The sequence below is a fragment of the Polistes dominula genome, unplaced genomic scaffold, assembly GCF_049000335.1.
Source record: "Polistes dominula isolate Pdom_NZ unplaced genomic scaffold, Pdom_raw_medaka contig_80, whole genome shotgun sequence".
NCBI lineage: Eukaryota > Metazoa > Arthropoda > Insecta > Hymenoptera > Vespidae > Polistes > Polistes dominula.
In genome coordinates, this window is record NW_028301111.1 from 2,110,727 (window position 1) to 2,129,748 (window position 19,022).

Genomic DNA, 19,022 nt, shown 5'->3' on the forward strand with positions numbered 1-19,022 from the left:
TAAATAATATTTGTTTGTTGAATTTGATATTCTATAATGCAAGATATATGATTATTAATGTTAATTAGTTATTCATCATTGTGTGTGTATTTGAAAATACTGATAGGAAAATTGGGTGGTTAGGTTTAATTTACATATTAAATATTTGATTATTTTAATAATTAATGAAAAGTGTTGTTTTATTTTTTTAATAATTTAATGAAAATTTATATCAACGAGATGATATTATGCAAAATTCATTTAAAACAGATCAGCTGAGAATAACTACTAGATTATTATTGTTATGGTGATAGAAAAATAATGTTTGTCAGATTACGAGAGATTTCAAGGATGGTGTATAATATTATTATTCATATTATGCGAGTTTTAACATATATTTACATAGTAAATACTACTACTAATACATTTTATATTTACATAGTAAATATTAACATTACATTTATATTATTTAGTAAACAGTACTATGTAAATATGTTACACGTGTTTTGCATTCATTATACATAAGAAAATACATTACACATAAATATGTGTTTTTATTTATTTATTTATATTGTATGGGGACAAAAACGAACAAAGATAATAACAAAAAATTCAAACATACTTCACTCTACGTGTCTTGAAGAGCGTCTTATTAAATAATTCTTAGAAAAAATATTAATATAATTCTATTTAAAAAAAAAGAAAAAAAGATTAATATAAGTTATTATACATGTATTGAGGTAAAAATTAAATTTAGTTTAACACATTTGAGTTTTTATTCGTCATTTAAATATTTCAGCTTTGATATAAAATCATTTTACGTTAATTACAAAATAAAAAATGTTAATGTCGTTATTTTTACATTGTAAATAAGTATATTTTATATTAATAAATTTATTAATGTAACGGTGATTATTAATAATAATAATAATAATAATTAACTCACGTTTAAACGTGTAAAATTTTGCAGATAGGTTCCAGGTACGTAAAATTCGCCTAATGTGGGATTAAGTTCGTCCTGAATTTAAGCGGATTCCAAAAGCCGTCTCTAATTAGCCAATCTCTCTCTCTCTCTCTCTCTCTCTCTCTCTTTCTCTTTCGTGAATATTAGTAATCCGTGAATTATCTCGTGTAAAATTTTGTCCGAGAGAGCATAAATAATAAACGCCCCCCTCCCTACCCCTTTACCACATCCTTCCTTTAAAACTACGGATCGTTTATTCATTACATGTGCAACGTTTTGATTTTATATCACTCTTGTCAAATAATATTTATTGTTAAAACGTATTTCAACAAAAACAAAAGAAAAAGAAAAATGTTATAACAAATACGTTCTTTTTATTTAGAATTATTTATTTATATTTTTTTTTCTTTTGGTTTCTAAATATCTTTTGTAAATAATTTAATTTAAATGACAATACTTGTTACTTGTAATAGAAAAAAATATATAATAAAAAAATATTAATAATAATAATAAAAAAATAATAATAATAAAATTAAAAGGTGATTTATTATTATAAATTAAATTAATTTATACTATTTATGTTATTAATATTATCTTTTATGGTTATCTTAAATATTTATATTATTTATCAATTAATTAGTAAAATATAATTTCTACTATTTTTTTATTATTTATATATTATTTTATTATAATAATTATTTATAATAAATGTTGATATTATATCATTATATATATATATATATTTATATGTATATGTATACATGGAAATCCCTGTTTAATCGATTGATTTTTAGTATAAACAAATGTTAGGTAATGTGTGTGTCTATGTACTAGGAGTAAATCCATCTAAAGCAGATTGCAAAGCAATTCTCTCGTTTGAATTGTGGCAACGTTAAAGCACATCAGTTCAGAAAGTAAGTTGCTTCCTAAATTCAGATTACAATCACGAGTAATTACAAATTAGTTGCTACAATATATATTCATGTTTTAATAGACCTTCAAAAAATTCAAACATTGTTTTCTCTTTTTTCTTTTTCAAATTAGAATACTTCAAGTATTTGCATTTCATTTTTTGTTGGGTAATAAATTTCAATAAATCAATTGATTCTATTGAAAATAAAATGATCAATAAATCAACATTATTTTATTCAAAATAAAATCAAAAGACAAATTAATATTTAATTAAATAAATATTTCATAAGAAAACAAACGTAAATTTTTCCTCCTTTAATTCATCTCTTTGTGTTCTCAATTATAGTTGTGAAATATTTTTTGTTGTTCTTTTCGACAAATTGTTCTTGATAAGAAAAATGAAATCCTCCAACTCCTTTCAAAAAAAAAAAAAAAAAAAAGTAATAATAAATTGGCGAGTTAAAAAGAATAAAAAAAGAAGAAATAATTTCTGCAGTAATTCGCATAAAAACTTTGTACGGATTAAATGAAAATTAGATGCAATTTTTTTTTTCTTCTTCTTTTCCCATTTCTTTCTTTCTCTCTTTCTCTCTTTTTTTTTTTTTTATTTTCATTCTAATTTTTATTATCCAACCATACCGAAGTAGTAGAGTAGAGTATTAAAATTTTCAAAAGCGAATTCCAAAAGGGTGATTCGGAATAGCCACTCGAACGCGCAAAGGATTAAAACTGAAAGTTTTGAAGTACGTTTGTATACTACTCGCATTTGGATTATTTTAAATGGGGGATGGGGTTTTGGTGAGGGGGTTTACGTAAAGGAAAACAAGAAAAGAGAAATTGTAGTACGTATTTTAAATCCTCTCGTGACATCTACTTTACTATAAAATTCAAAAAAAGAAAAAGAAAACACACATATATTCATATACATAGAATAAAGATACAAGAATTAATTGTATAAGTAATTACATAACATGTATATATATATATATATAATACTTACCGACTAGAATGAGTATAAATGCTGGATCGAGTGCAACGTTAGTTAGGCGGGACAAATTGTTAAATGTATCCTTTTCTGTCCATGCCCATACACCAACTGCCATAATTCCCAAGCCGAGCCACTGAAACATACAAATCATTTATTTTGTTTTCAATATAAATTAGAAGAAAAATAAAATTAAAAATCTTAATGTTTTACAATAAAACACAAATAGATTCTGCTTTCTTTTTTTGTGAAGAATTTTTCTTTTTTTAAGATAAGTATAATATTTATAAATATATATATATATAATACACTTTTGTTATATTAAGTTCCACGTAATATTACTAATGGTGTACACATTGCACGTCACGTGCCGAAGATACCAGCAGAGACAAAGTGCGTGCACCACCTGAGGCAGTGTACGATAACGTTCAGCATTTCGCAGGATAATCATCTTTAATCCTCCCTACGGCTTGACTGCTAGCAACAATGCAATTTCCACTAACTCGGTCATCATTTTCGGTTCAAACAACAACAACAACGACAACGACAATCTTTTTCTTTTTTTTTCTTTTTAAATGTTTGGTTGAATATTATCACGGGAAACGATTAACAATTCAAATAACTAGAATCGTATATTTAAAATTAATTTATTAATCAAAATGAAACATATTTAAAACTAATTCTCCTATTTTAAGAAATTATTGCACAAATTAAAAAAAAAACCTGTATAATAAAAATTAAAGTAAAATCATTCTCGACGTAAAATAAAAAAAAGACAGATGTTACCCTAAGAATATTAATCCTATTACAAATATTATTATTAATATTACATTAGTACATTATAATTATTTTTATTATTAAAAATATCAGATAACTTTGAAAATCTTTTTTGTTTATAATGTACGTGTACAGAATAATAATTACTGTATAAAAAATAATATAATAACAAAAAAATCAGGATAAAGTAATATAGGAAGTAGTAACATTATTCGTCAATGTAAAACAGTAATTAATCGAACTTGTTGAATAGTTTGGCAAAACGATGGCAACGATCTATTGTTAATAGATGAGACACCATTAGTTTGACGTTGAAAGCATCCCCCTATCTCTCAGCTAGATGAGAGAGAGAGAGAGAGAGAAGTACGATTACCAACCAACCAACCCCAGTCTCACGATTTAATCTTTCATCAATGCGTATGCATGTATGTTGTCGTTGTCGTTGTTCATTGCACTCTGACTAATCACTCAACGAGAGTTGGTTTGTTGCTTTGATACATGTTACATCGATCCTAATGCTCGAGGTTATATTTAGTGTCTCTTAGGTTAGTGTGTCTCACACATATTCGTTGAAAAGAAAAAGAAAAGAGGAATTTCACAGATAAAGAGATAAATTTATAAAGAACACATAAATGCATAATCTATATATATAAATATAATGTTGTGTATGTATATTATGTTAGAAATATGATATTAAATATTATATATATTCTATATTATTTAATTATATTTTATGTATAATAATATTATACTATTTATTTACTAGGATTGTTTATTTCTAATTTTAGTGTTTATTCATTATATTTTATTTATAATTTTAGTATTTATTCATTATTTTTTATTTATAATTTTAGTATTTATTCATTATTTTTTCTTTATAATTTTAGTATTTATTCATTATTTTTTATTTATAATTTTAGTATTTATTCATTATTTTTTATTTATAATTTTAGTATTTATTCATTATTTTTTCTTTATAATTTTTGTATTTATTCATTATTTTTTATTTATAATTTTAGTATTTATTCATTATATTTTATTTATAATTTTAGTATTTATTCATTATTTTTTATTTATAATTTTATATATTATTTAATTATTATTTATAATTTTAATTTTATATAATTAAATATATTATATATAGTAAAATTTGTGAAAAAAAGACTGGACCCCGCCGGGATTCGAACCACAGTTTATTTTTTGCTTAATTTAAAGCGAGGGATCTTATCCACTGAGCTATTAAGAGCTTATTAAAAAATACTTCTCCAGAAATACTTATTAAGTATTGACATGAAGACACTCGCGCGTCTCATATATATATTATAAATTTTATATTATTTTAATGTGAATATGTGTATGTATATTAAATATATGGCTGTGTGTGTTTGTGTTTGTAGATAGGTTTCATACATTTAACTAATACGTAGAAGATTATGCACACGTTGTAAAGTATATAGTATACTAAAAGCACATATGGTAGAACGAGCGAATTTAACCCTCGACGTTTTGCAGTCGACACGTTATCCGTAAATACGTGTCAGAGAGAGGAACGTCTCTTCGGTTCGACTGCAAACAATTTCTCAACGTCGCATAATATACGATCCAATCGATCCGGATCCAGGTTATGTCAAATGCAAAATAATAGCATTGGTGTATAGATAGGTAGATAGATAGATAGATAGATAGATAGAAAGGGGGAAAGGGGAAATATATATATATATATATATATATATATATATATATATACATTTGTAAATGTACTGTAAGTGTATTGAACAAATTTAATTACACGTGTATGATTTTTACTTCGTTTTTTTTTTTGGAAAGTATATTTAAGAAAAAATTAAATTAATAATATAAAAAATTGTTGTTGTTTTTCATTACATTATTTTTATAATATATTTTATAGAATTTTTTACAGTTGATTTATTTTTATTAAAAAAGTAAATGTTAAATAATATTTAATTAAATGTTAAATATTCGTATTAATTAATATTAACGGATATAAAAATATTTAAATATTATTATTTAATTGTTATTTAGTATTACTTTCGAATAACTTTGTACTGATAATAAATTCACGATATTCTTCTCATCATTCTTCTTATTTCTCATTTAATCGAGAAAGAATTTTCTCAGTAAGTTTATGTATATATCGTACACATAGGGTTTATTCCGTAAAACTCAATATGCATTCGTAATGCTTGTTTTGTAAAAAGAAAAAAAAAAGAAAAGAAAAGAAATCTCATTTTCCTGACCGAAACTTTTCTTTAGAAGCTGTCTATTGTTGCCATAGAATCGGGTCGTGTCATTCGATGAAACGAAAAGAAAAAAAAAGAAATAAAGAAAGAGAAATAGAAAAATAAAAAAAAAAGGATTGAAAAAATGAAAGGGAAAAGAATGGGAAAGATAAACAAAAAGAAAAAGAAAAAAAAATAGTTGATACGAGATAGTGGGGAAAAAAAGAAGTAGAAAAAGTAGAAGAAGTTGAAAAGATGGGGAAAGAGAAAAATAGATAAAAGAAATAAGATAGGGATGAAGTAGTAGAAATAAGAAAGAAAGAAAAAAAAATGTGGAAATGGAATGTGCGTCAGAACTTTTAACGATTTTGGGCTTATCTCATCTTCCAAGAGCAATGCCATAGCTTTTTGGTGGGAAGCTTGGGTTTGGGGGTGTCTGAGGGGTGTGGATATTCCATGAAGAAAACGGAAACTACTCGTGGTGGGTAATTTAAATCCGTACAAACAAAAAGCAGACTAGAAAGTAGCAGTAAGTACAAGAAAGAGGGTTAAATCTAACTTTAGGTTAGAAAATGAAAAAAAAAAAGAAACAGAAAAAGAATTGAGGTTAAATTAAAAACATCCCCCTCCTATCCTTTAATACTATTTGTTTATATATTAATAATAGATAAATATGAACAATAAATGTTCTATAAAAACTAATCCATATACAAAAACACACAGTTTGAATTATTTAAATATTTTTTAATATAAAAACTATGTCGTCTGCACGTCTAGTCCGTGCGATAATTTCCGAGTGGCACCAACGTGGAGCCACCAGACGTCGTAGTATTAAAATAAAATAATTGATACTTAGTGTGAGATGCATTTATTGTATTACAAATAGTTTTTGTTAACGATTTACTTTGATAATATTATTTGGATAAATATGAGCCATAAATTTTGCATCGAACCTAATTCCCCATATGCACATAATCTCAAAAAATAACTAAACCTTTTAAAACCATTGGAAAGTATGGTGAAATCAAATAATAACACGCCTTACAGAACAAAAATATCCTTTCACTTTTGACGGATTAATTTTTTCTATTTGTTTTAAATTCCCCTCAGCCCATTTTTTTTTATTCCTTTGTAGAAACTCGAACAAATCTACTTTCCACCACCACCACCACCACTACCACTACCACCACCACCACTACCACTACCACCACCACCACTACCATAAACATCACCATACCTGGAAATCTCGATTTTTAGCAGAAAATAGTTGAACGTAGGGTGGGGGTGGGGGGGTAAGGGAAGGGTTTGCCTACGGCTAGGCGGATCGTGCGAGATTGGAATAGTCGATTGCATTATTTACAAGCACACGGTAGCAGCAGTTAGGTTGTTCCTGAGCGACGTGTCATAAATATGAAATCCCGCAATCTAGCGTTGAACAATCAAACCCGAGAAACGTGCATGCGTATATATACGTATATACATACACACATATACGTATATAAACCCATATCTTCCTACGTATTATACTATACACACACACATAGACATATATATATATATATATATCAACAGGATAGGTCAAATGCAGGGAAACACGATGAAATATCTACACGCGTACTCATACACATATATATAGAGAGAGATATAGAGAAATCCTTAGACAAGAGACAGAAACGTCTATCTGTCTCTCTGTCTCTTTCTCTCTTGTACAAGTTAAACTTGGCACGTTCGATGGGTTAAGCGAAGCTCATTAATTGCATTAATTAAAAGCAACTACAGTGAATCGATGGTAATTCCGTTATGTTTCTGAACGATAACGAGGGTTGTTGGTCCGATGTCCAACGTCGTAAGTTAAGGGTGTGTACTTGCTTACGTGACAGGTAATTCAAACGCTTTAGGCTATTTTATATGAGAAGGATATATGCCTGTTTGAGTAGTAGTATATACATGTATATATATATAAAATAGATGATAGTGTGTATATGTTCAAAGATATAGAAGGAGCTCATCTGCATTAAACTTACGTTGATCCGTCCATCTTCTAGCCGCTAACGAGTATCATATATATATATGTATGTATGTATTTGTGTGTGTGTGTATACTTATGTATACATATACTAACCGTACTATTAATCTTCAAAGTAAGCGAACTAAGAAGAGATTATGTTTAACGATGGAAATTCAAATTTGCCTTCTCATCCTCAATATATATGTGCGTGTGTGTGTGTATTTATAGTTATTTAGATTTGTTACAATTATTGATATTATTACATATTTTTGTATATTTATTGAAGTGAAAACTTCTTTAGAATAGAGAGTGATTTGAAAAAAAATGAAACGCGGCGGTGAAGTAACGGAGCGGCGGACGGCAATAGTATTATTGCAGTTCTAGTTTACTTCAGGTTAGGTTAGGTTAGTTTGTTAGTCAATTCTAGTTGATGACTATAACTTAATTGATTTGTTGAAATAAAATCATACGATTTATATATATATATTTTTTTTATTTTCTTTTTATATTTTTACTATCACTTTTATTTCATATTTGTATCACATTACTTTTTAACGATGAGTATTACACGCATACATATTTATATATACATATATGTAATTCGATTCGTTGATATAATCTAAACTTTTGACATTCAGTATTTCTATTTAGTATTAATCATTCACGTTAATTTATTTTATAAATGAAAAATTTTGTAATAACCAATTTTATCGTTCAATTGAACGGTACGTACGTATTCAATTAGAAATAATTAAAATATATAACATTGCGAGTTGATCGAAGTGTTTCTTTTTTTTTTTTTTTTTGAAAGAGTATTATAACATAGTAGTACTAGTAGTAGTGGTATAAAATAGTCGAGTCTATAGAACCGTGTTCGAAAATCGCGTTTTATTTTCTTTTTTTTTTTTCTTTTTTTTTCCCCGAGAGTTTTTCACGCTCGATTTGATATTGGAATTGCCGATTCTATACTAAACGCTTTTCTATCTCGTTCGTGTTCCCATTTATCTCATTCTCAACCCTTTTTTTTCTCTCTCACTTTTTGTTCCTTTTTTTTTTTTTTATATAATCTTTTTTTCCTCCCTTCTTTGAAGCTGCTTTAATTGATCGAGGATTAATTTATCCTACCGGCACGTGACAAGCTTTAAATTTACTTGAAATTCTATGATGATGGTGGTATTGTGGTTATGGTGGTTGTTGTTGTTGTTGCTGTTGATGTTTTGTTACTTTTCAGAACTCGAATAATTGCAATATTTTTACATTCGTTCTTTTTTTAATCTCTATTATTTAATAAATATGATCTTTCATTAAAACAAAAATAGTACAATGCACACGAATGGGTATAAACGTATGCACAATACAATTTCTTTATCTTCTCAAGGTATTTTCCTATTTCCCATTATTTCTTTTATCTTCTGAGATTTTTTTGTTTCCATCCCCCTTCCCCCTCCCCTCCCTTCCACAAAAAAGTAACACAGATCTAACCGTATATATATATGCATAGAGATAGTAGAGTTAACCTCCCAGGTGAGAAATAAAAGTACACGACTACAGAGAAATAGAAAAGAAAGAGAAAAGTTAAGTAAAGTAAAGAAAAAACGAAGAAAAATAGAAAAGAAAACAGTCAAGGGAGGGTAAAAAAAAAAAAAAATTAAAAAAAAAGGTACAAAAAAAGGCCCATAGAAAATACAGAGTTTTTCTTTGGTTCTTTTTCAACGAAGAAAACTTCGAAACCGCGACGCTTATCTCGTGGAAGCTTCGAACGAATCGAAAGTAGGTGGAAAAGAGGGTGGGGGGGGGGGAGGGAAAGGTGAGATAAAGAAAAGATTGAAGGGACAAGGGAGGGGGGTGGAGAGTGGAGAGAGGATGAAAAACGTATAAGGAAAGGATGAAAAAAAGCTCCCCCCCCCCCAAAAAAAAAGATGAGAAGAAAGGGAAGGTAAAAGAAAAGTAAAAGAAAGGTAATGGGGGTGGGGAAAGGGTGAAAAAGGGTGGTGGTGGTTGTGGTGGTGGTAGTAGTGGAGGACGTTTCCAGACAACAAGTCGGAAACTTTCAAGCTCAATTAAACTCAAACAAAGTTCAGTTCGAGCCCTGTGGCAATGAGAACGGATGAACGAACGAACGAACGAATGAACGGCTTCTTCGAGTGTCCCTTTAAGGTCGTTGGTCCTCGCGTTCAGTTCGGTGCTAATTTCTTTTTCTTTTTTTTTGTTCGATAAAAAAGAAAGTGGCAAAGAGGATAGGATAGGAATGAAGGGAAAAGGTGTAGTGGAGAAAGGAAGGAAGGAAGGAAGAAAGGGGTGAAAATAAAAAGAAATAAAAGGGAAGGGTGTAAAACGAGTAAAGCAGGCCAAAGGGTATAATGCGAGAAAAAAATAAAAGAGAGAGAGAGAGAGAGAGAGAGAGAGTATTTTTAGTACTTTAAGTGTATCATCCCTTTTTTCTTTTTTCTTTTCTTTTTATTCTTCTTCTTATTCTTATTCTTTTTTATGATTACCATTATACTTTTTGACTTACTTTAGTTCACAATCTTTTTTTCTTTCTGTAAAATCTGTTATTTTAGTACAGTTTTTTTTTTTTTTGACTGAATTTATCAAAAAAATACTAATGTCATATTATAGCCCTAAATTTCTCATACAACTTTTATTCTAGCCACTATTCTGGTACACTCATACTTTCGAAGTTATTTAGGTGACAAGATCTGGTGAATCACCCTGTATATATACACATAGTTAAAAATGATTATAAATCTGTGTATGAGGGATTTACAACGAAGCCATCCGAAACGATGGTAGGAATATCACATTACGAATAAATATATATATACAGTATAGTTAAATCCAATGTAATTTTAAACAGAGGAAGCATATTACCGTATAGATAGAGATATGTAATAATACGTGGTAAATGCATTTCATTTTATACGTAAAATATCATAAATTACAGCATTGAGATCCAATTAATTTTCTCAACCAATGAATATCGTTGATTTATTGTCAATAAAATAACGAACGACGTTTCCATAATACATATTTATATACAGCTATTACTCTACAGTTCTTCGTAGATAATTAAAATCAGTTTATTCTTTGTTATCTTAAAAAAAAAAAAAATAATTTGCTTTTTATTATTAAATAATCTTTTTATTTATTTTTTTTTTCCTAGCACATATATACATAAAATTAATCAAATAATTATTATTATTAAATAATTAAATATTTGACTAATACATAAGTAGTGGTATAGTTACAAAATACTATAATTAACATTAATTTATTTATATTATTTACTACTAAAAAATATTATCGCATAATATACAACATATAATAATTAATAATTTAGAAAATACAAATCTTATTCAGTATGAATACTTTCATCCCCCATCCCCGTTATATATATATATATATATTATTATTAATTTGTTGATAATTAAATTTTCAATATTGTTCATCTAAACGTAATGAAGAATAATTAATAATAATTATCATTGATTTATATTAAAACGAAACTTGTTGATTGTCAATCGAATGACAGATTCAAATCAATCTCGTTAACGTGATTTGTCAATTTCCTATAATCCAAATGAAGTGGTTAAGAAACTCGAAAAAAAAAAAAAATAAATAAAAAGAGATAAATAAATAGAAAAACAAAAAAAAAACAAGAAGAAGAGATAAAACAGTAGAGAGGATACTTTTTTATCTCGAAATGGAAGTAAAGCCTAACAAATTGCAGTGATGTTACTACTATATTTCCCTTTACGCAATTTGTCACGAAAATAACTCCCTTCCACCCTTCATACTTCCCTTTTTTTTTACCCTCTGTTACCACAAACGTAATTGATTGTACCTACGAGAAGAGTATACTTGATTGAACTTTTATGCATACATGATACATGCATGTGTATTAATGTTACTTATTTAAAATACTTCATTTTGAAATTATTTTTTTTTTTGCAATATTTTTCAATTTATTTATTTGTAAATGATGTGTGTAGTGTTAAATGTGTATTAGTGTTAAATATTGAAAATACTTCATTTTCAAATTAAATATTATTTAATTTATTTATTTTGTTTATTTGTTAATTATGCAAGTGAAATATATTATTTGATTAATTATATTAATTGATTTATTATATTTATTAAATGATTATTATATATATATATTATGTTTTATTAATCAAATAATAAATTTAGATATAGAAAATATATTATTTCAATTTTAAATTATACAATTATATTTTAATTTTACATAAAAGAAAATGTTTGAAATTGAACATTGATTTCTACGTGAATTAATTTCAATCAATTTAAAAATATTTTCTTTAAAATAAAAATAACAAATAAATTAGTCCAATTTAATTAAATTAATTTATTTAACATAAATATTATAATAATTACAAAATAAAATGTTGTTTGTTCGAGTAAATATTATATTTAAAAAAAAATAAAAAAAAAATAAAACGTTTCTTATTAAATAATTTAATATACATCGTCATTTATGATCAAATCTGATTGTGAATGTGTAAATTATCTTGCGTAACGTCTCATATGAATCCTTTGAGAGATAATTATAGGATCACTTACTATGTTAGATATTCATACTCGATGAATAGGTGATCCCCTATTTGTGCATCCAATATTTGATGGTTTCTGTATTATTATTAGTACAACGTAATACTATCTACAATATAGATCATGAAAATACATGAAATAGTTCGATAATGTATAACAATTTTGAATATTATATAAATACAGGTATAATATTTGTATTAAATACGGGCTATAATACTGTAAAGTAAAAAATACAGGGTGTTATTTTAAAAATATAAAGATAACCTTAAAAAATATTAAAAGAAAAAGGTTTATATAAAATATCAATTTTGCATATCTTTTCATGTAACATAATTTATTATAAATAATAAATATACACACCCACACCTACATACATACATACATACACACATGCACACGTGCACACACAAACGATATATTTTTTAAATAATTATATTACAAATAAATAATTGTACAAGAAACATTTTTATTTATTTATTTATTTTTTATTTTTCTTTTGAGTTATTCATAAGGGAAGGTTTATAATACACGAAGTACCCCTAATTTCCACTCAAGGGAAAAGAAGAACCACTCTACACCCTTTTCTTTGCCCCTAAGGACTGTAAAAATTTGTTTTACATTTGCTTTGTTTTTATCCCCTCAACTTACCAACCAACGTTGGGGGTATCCTTTAAGGTTTCATTTTATAAATTGAATTTTACGGTTTAAACACACGAGTCAAAGATAATACGTCAAATACGATTACTAATTTAAAAAGAAAAAAAAAAATAAGAGTAAAACATATCGTCGTTATCCCTCAACTTTTCTTTCTATTTTAATATTTCATTTCCATTAGGAATAATTCAATAAATATAAATAAATAAATAAATAAATAAATAAATAAATAACAAGTTTCTCAACGTGGGGAAAGAAAATTCATTAGGTTTTCAGAGCAAAATCCAAGAGAAAACTTTTCTCATCGATGACATCTATATATATATAAGTAATATCGGAGATTATAGATACTTCTTCTTCCTTCACCCACCACCACCCCCTCGGCAATTCCCCTTAGCTCCTCTTCAACCTCCTGACCGAAATCCTTGAAGTTATTTTATGCGACAGTTTAATACATTTACTATGTAACCCCACAGTGGCTTAGATGCAAATTTATCGCATTATTCTACACATACACGTACACATATATATTATGCTAACATAAATTTATGTGAGTATAGGTATGAGTATCTCTTTCTATATCTCATTCTATCTTTTCTCTTTTTATTATCTATCTCTTTCTCTTTGTATCATTTTCTTTCTCTTTGAATCTTTGTATCTTTTTATCTTGTTATTTTTGTTCTATGCAAACGAACAAGAAAAATTATGTTTAACTTTTCCACGATATCTTCAACCATCTCTCTGTTTTTTTTTTTAATCTTTTATTTGTGTTTTTCAAAATTTTTATCCTTTAGTTAAAATAAATGTTGTTTACCCATGAGAATTTTTGTTATAGTTCAGAACATGCCTCTTACTCTCTGGTGTAAAGTTTACCTTACTTTTATTTTTCTTTTTTCTTTATTTCTTTTTATTTATTTATTTTTTTTTTATTACCACAAAGGTTGCAAACTTTTCGAAAAAGATATGTATAATTCATCGAGAAAAGTTTTATCTTTTTATCTATTTATTTTTCTTCTTCTTTTGTCTGTTAAGAAAAAACAATTAAGTAAACTGGGATTTAAGGTTTTGTATTCTGAGGAAAGATTAATAAAATGTTTTTTTTTCTTTTTTTTTTTAACACTTCCCATGCTTTGTTTGTACGATATAAATGAAAGGAAGGGTAGATGGTGATGGGGGGAAAACAAGAATAAATAATATTCATTCTTTTTCAATAATAATAGAAAAAACTTGAAACGTTTATTTTTTTTTTTCAAAGTTTCTTTTGTTTCTTCTTCTTTTTGTTTTTCGTTGTTTGAAAGTAGAAAATTTGAAGAAGAAAAAATGCATACACGGTTGCATAGTTGCTTTGTTACCTCGTTGTTGTTTTTTTTTCTTTCTCTTTTGTATCATAAACAAATGAAAAACTATTGAACTTTAACGAAGCGTAGATGTACGAGGTGATAGGACAAAACGTTTCCGTTCTGCGGTAGATAACAATTCGTGTTTTCTAATAAAATATAAACAAGAAAAACAAAAGCTAGAGGAGGGTTCTTTCATAGTTCGATACATATATGGATAGAAGGGTGAAAAAAAGGGGGGGGAATGGTAGAAAACAAAATAACCGACGCATATTTTTGTTAGAATCAAATTTCTCTCGGCAATGTTAAGATCTACACGTTTGATTGCACATAGGAATATAAACAAACAAGATACTATGTGTAACTGTGTATATGTTACTATGTGTGAATTGTGTGTGTATCTGTATAGGTGTGCTGTGTGAATTTGTGTATGTATTATTCTGTATGTTTTTAACACATTATTCTATACACTCCAATTCACACAAACAAAAAGTACATATGTATACATATATTATTTAAACGAATAACGAAATGTTTTTCAAATGTATAATATTAGAAAAGAAACAATAATAATGATGATAATAATAAAGAATAAAAAGAAGAAGAGAAAAGTCATATAAACAATATATTTAAATAAAAGAATTTTGATGGTTGACAACGTGGGTCAGTCTGAAGGTGAATTTCGAAGTAGAAGGTTCATAAAACGTGTATTCTGTGCTTTTTAACAATAATAGACATTCATATTGATTATTTAACAATTATTTTAATATTCTAATACAATCTACATATATTGCAGCGAAATTATAACCTCAAAGTCTTCATTGCGGACAAGCGATGAAATAATTATGTTAGAATGCAAAAAAATACTAAAATCTGAACGCTACAATCTTAAATTCTATTAATTAGGTGAATTATTATCGTTATGCACATGCACAACGTTCGGAAAGTCATATAAACAGCATTGAATAAAAGAAACTTGCACAGATGAAAACCTGTCAGTCTGAAGGTGAATTTCAAAGTAGAAGGTTCATAGAACATTTATTCAGTACTTTTTAACAATAATAGATCTTCACATTTATTATTTAACATTTATTTTAATATTCTAATACACTCTATTTATATTACAGCAAAATTATAACCTCAAAGTCTTCATTGCGGACAAGCGATGAAATAATTATGTTAGAATGCAAAAAAATACTAAAATCTGAACGCTACAATCTTAAATTCTATTAATTAGGTGAATTATTACTGTTGCACACATGCGTAATGTTCGGAAAGTCATATAAACAACACTGAATAGAAGAACATTCATCTTCAGACTATCTGGCAGTCTGAAGGTGAATTTCGAATAGGACGGTACTCCGATCAAATAATTCGAGCTTTTAAAAATCAATACACATTCCCATCGATTAATTAACAATTATTTTAATATTCTAATACAATTTACTTATATTACAGCAAAATTATAACCTCATAGTCTTTATTGCGGACAAGCGATGAAATAATTACATTAGAATGCAAAAAATACTAAAATCATAACGTTTTAATTTTAAATTCTATTAATTAGGTGAATTATTACTGTTGCACACATGCGCAACGTTCGGAAAGTCATATAAACAACATTCAATAAAAGAATTTTGACAGAGGACAACCTGTCAGTCTGCAGGTGAATTTCGAGGAAGACGATACTCTGATCATATTCATGGTGTTTTCAGGTAACAATACACACTCTTTTCGATTAATTAACAATTATTTAAATATTCTAATACACTCTACTTATATTATCACAGTTTTTAGACATGAAATATATACAGGGTGTTCAAAAAAAAAATTCATCCAATATTTGTACTAAATTTTCGATGTTTTTAAAAGATTTTCCACGTGTTCTCCTTTCATTTCTACACACACTTAGCATCTTCTTTTTACAGATTAGCGAACTCTTACGAAAATTATACACTTCTTTCACTGACATTTTTACTTTGTAGTTTTGTAATATCTGCAATGACCAATCCACAGCTGAATGATTCTCAATGAAACTTACTGTAGTATTAATAATGTTAAATAAATATTTTCAGTTTTGATAGATATCGTGATTTGATGTGTAACTAGTTATAAGTTAAAAACAAAAACAAAAAAAAGAAATATAACTTTCTTCGCAACAATTTGATTTACATACAAAAATTTGTATATCATTTATCAAGAAATTTTTTATCTGCTTTTTTTTTTTTATTTCTAAGAAAGATTTATTTTATTCGAAAAATGTAAATCTTCCTTCGTATCTTTTTTTCTTCTTTTTCTTCTTCTTCTTCTTCTTCTTCTTAAATCAAACATAAGTTTCGTGACATTCGATATCGGTTTCTCTCTTCTCCCTTTTTACATCTAACCGTATCTAACTTTCTTGATTCGGTACGTAAACGATAGTTTTCTTTCGAAAAAGGAAAAAGAGACATCTTTGAAACCAACCAGGAGTAGTAGTGGTGGTGGTGGTGGTGGTGGTGGTGGTTTAAGAACGTTTGTAAGTTTTAAGTTGGAAGATAAACCATCGACCAATGGTCTTAAAGCAACTTCCAAAACGTGGATAAGCAAAAGACGAACAAGAATCTTTTATATTCTTCGAAGATAGAAAGAAAAAAAGAAAGTTGAACAAAGTTTTAAGATATCATGAGAAAGAAAGAAAGAAAGAAAAAGTAATATAATAAAAGTATTTAATAAAGTATTAAACACACACACACACACACACAAAGTATTAAATAAAGTTGATACTTTGATATTTTAAATAAAATCAATATATTTATATAACAAAATGTCATTATGCCATTCTATTATTATTTAATAATATAACAAATGATATTGCAACTTAATCCTTAGTTTTAAATAATTATAATAATAATAATAATGTTAATAATAAATAAATAAATAAATATATATATATTAACAGTAAGTACAAAAAAAGGAAAGAATAAATTCACCAAAAATATATTTTATTAACATTTAATGATTATTTTTTTTTATTTAATAATTTAATTACATTTTATAAAAATTTTTATTTTACCAATAACAAATTCTTGTCTTGTTTAAATTTATTATTACTATTTAATTGTAATTTTATTTAATATAATATAATTAATATCATTTTATACAAAAGATAATTGAAATTATTTTTTCCCTGGGTAATGGGATTTTAATTGAAAGATTAAAAATTGAAAAAATATAATTGAAACATTTGTTATCAAAGAAGAACAAAAAAAAAAAGAAGAAAGAAAAAAGAAAAAAAGGAAGTAAATGTTGTGGAATATAAATATGGTGATAAAAAAACACATTCGGTGAGAAATACCGAAAGCCAATATATGGGCATATTCTGAAATCTCTATCGTCTTGTCGACACGCGTTATCGATCTTACCACCCAACCCTCTCACCCCTACCTACCCTTATCCCTAAAAGTTCGTTTCCCTTTCCCCCATCCCCCTATCTACCATTCCCCGTCACCTCCAATTTTTTTGTTCTCTTTTCTTTTAACGCACCACCGAGAATGGAAAGAACGCAACAGGCTGTGGAAGATGAAAGGAAAGGGAAGATTTCGTGTTTTTTTTTCTTTTTTTTTTTTGTAAAGTAGTACTCGTAGTTGTAGTTGTTGTAGTGGTAGTAGTAGCAGCAGCTGTCGCAAAAACGGTTCTTATATTAAAAACTCTTGGAGAAAAAAACAAGTAAGCAGCAAGTATCTTTTCTGTTATCCTAAAACAGGGTAGGTGTAAGGGGGTGGAAAGGGGATGTAAAGTATAAATGTATTATATATTCTTGAAATTACATCAACCAAGGTTTGTCGTATAGTTTTTTCTCTCTCAGTAAATGTTTTTTAATAATTATATACATATATATTTTTTCTGAAAATATAAAGTTAAGAGAATGAAAATATTCCTTTGGCAATTGTATTAGAAAAATGATTTGTTTAATTAATTTTTTAATTTATATAATTAGTTAATTTATTTTATTTTATATTATTTATTATTTATTTAATTATTTAGTTTCATTTTTGTGTTCATCTACGTATCAATTAAAATATTGTTAATTTATTTATTCTTTTTGTATTTTTACATAAAATTAATTGGAAGTGAAGATATTAAAAAAAAATGATTGATTGCTTTACTGTATTTGTTTGTTTAACAATTTGAAAAGGAAACTTTGTAATATTATAAAAAATGCAGTATAAAAAAAGCACATAAATTTGTTTAATTGTTTTATATACAATAATTATTAATTATTTTTCAACTTTACTAAGGATTAACTCAAAACTTTTCAACTCTATTAAAGGTTAGCTCAAAACTTGTCAATTCTACTAAGGGTTAGCTTAAAACATTGTAATTTTACTGAGGGTTAGCTCAAAACATTTAAACTCTACTAATAGTTAGCTCAAAACATTTTAATTCTACTGAGGGTTAGCTCAAAACATTTCAACTTTACTAAGGGTTAGCTTAAAATTTTTCAAACCCACTGACTGTTGACTCAAAACTTTTTAACCGACACGATATTTTTTTTTCATTTCCTTTATTTCAAACGAAATATTTTTTCTATCAGTTTGTCATTGGACATGTTATTTGA

General features: G+C 26.8%; 2 protein-coding genes across 5 annotated transcripts in view; one reads left to right on the forward strand and one right to left on the reverse strand.

Moving 5' to 3' along the window:
• Positions 1–19,022, forward strand: part of LOC107071673 (tachykinin-like peptides receptor 86C) — a 216,674-nt gene that overhangs the window by 65,448 nt on the left and 132,204 nt on the right. The window lies entirely within an intron of this gene.
• Tsp26A (Tetraspanin 26A) overlaps positions 1–19,022 on the reverse strand; it is a 120,339-nt gene that overhangs the window by 26,173 nt on the left and 75,144 nt on the right. For all 4 annotated transcript variants that reach the window (XM_089176669.1, XM_015326972.2, XM_015326974.2 and 1 more), the window contains one exon: positions 2,856–2,976. In XM_089176669.1, coding sequence (XP_089032795.1) covers positions 2,856–2,958 — 103 coding nt within the window. In that variant the 5' untranslated portion in view covers positions 2,959–2,976. The remainder of the gene's footprint in view (positions 1–2,855; positions 2,977–19,022) is intronic.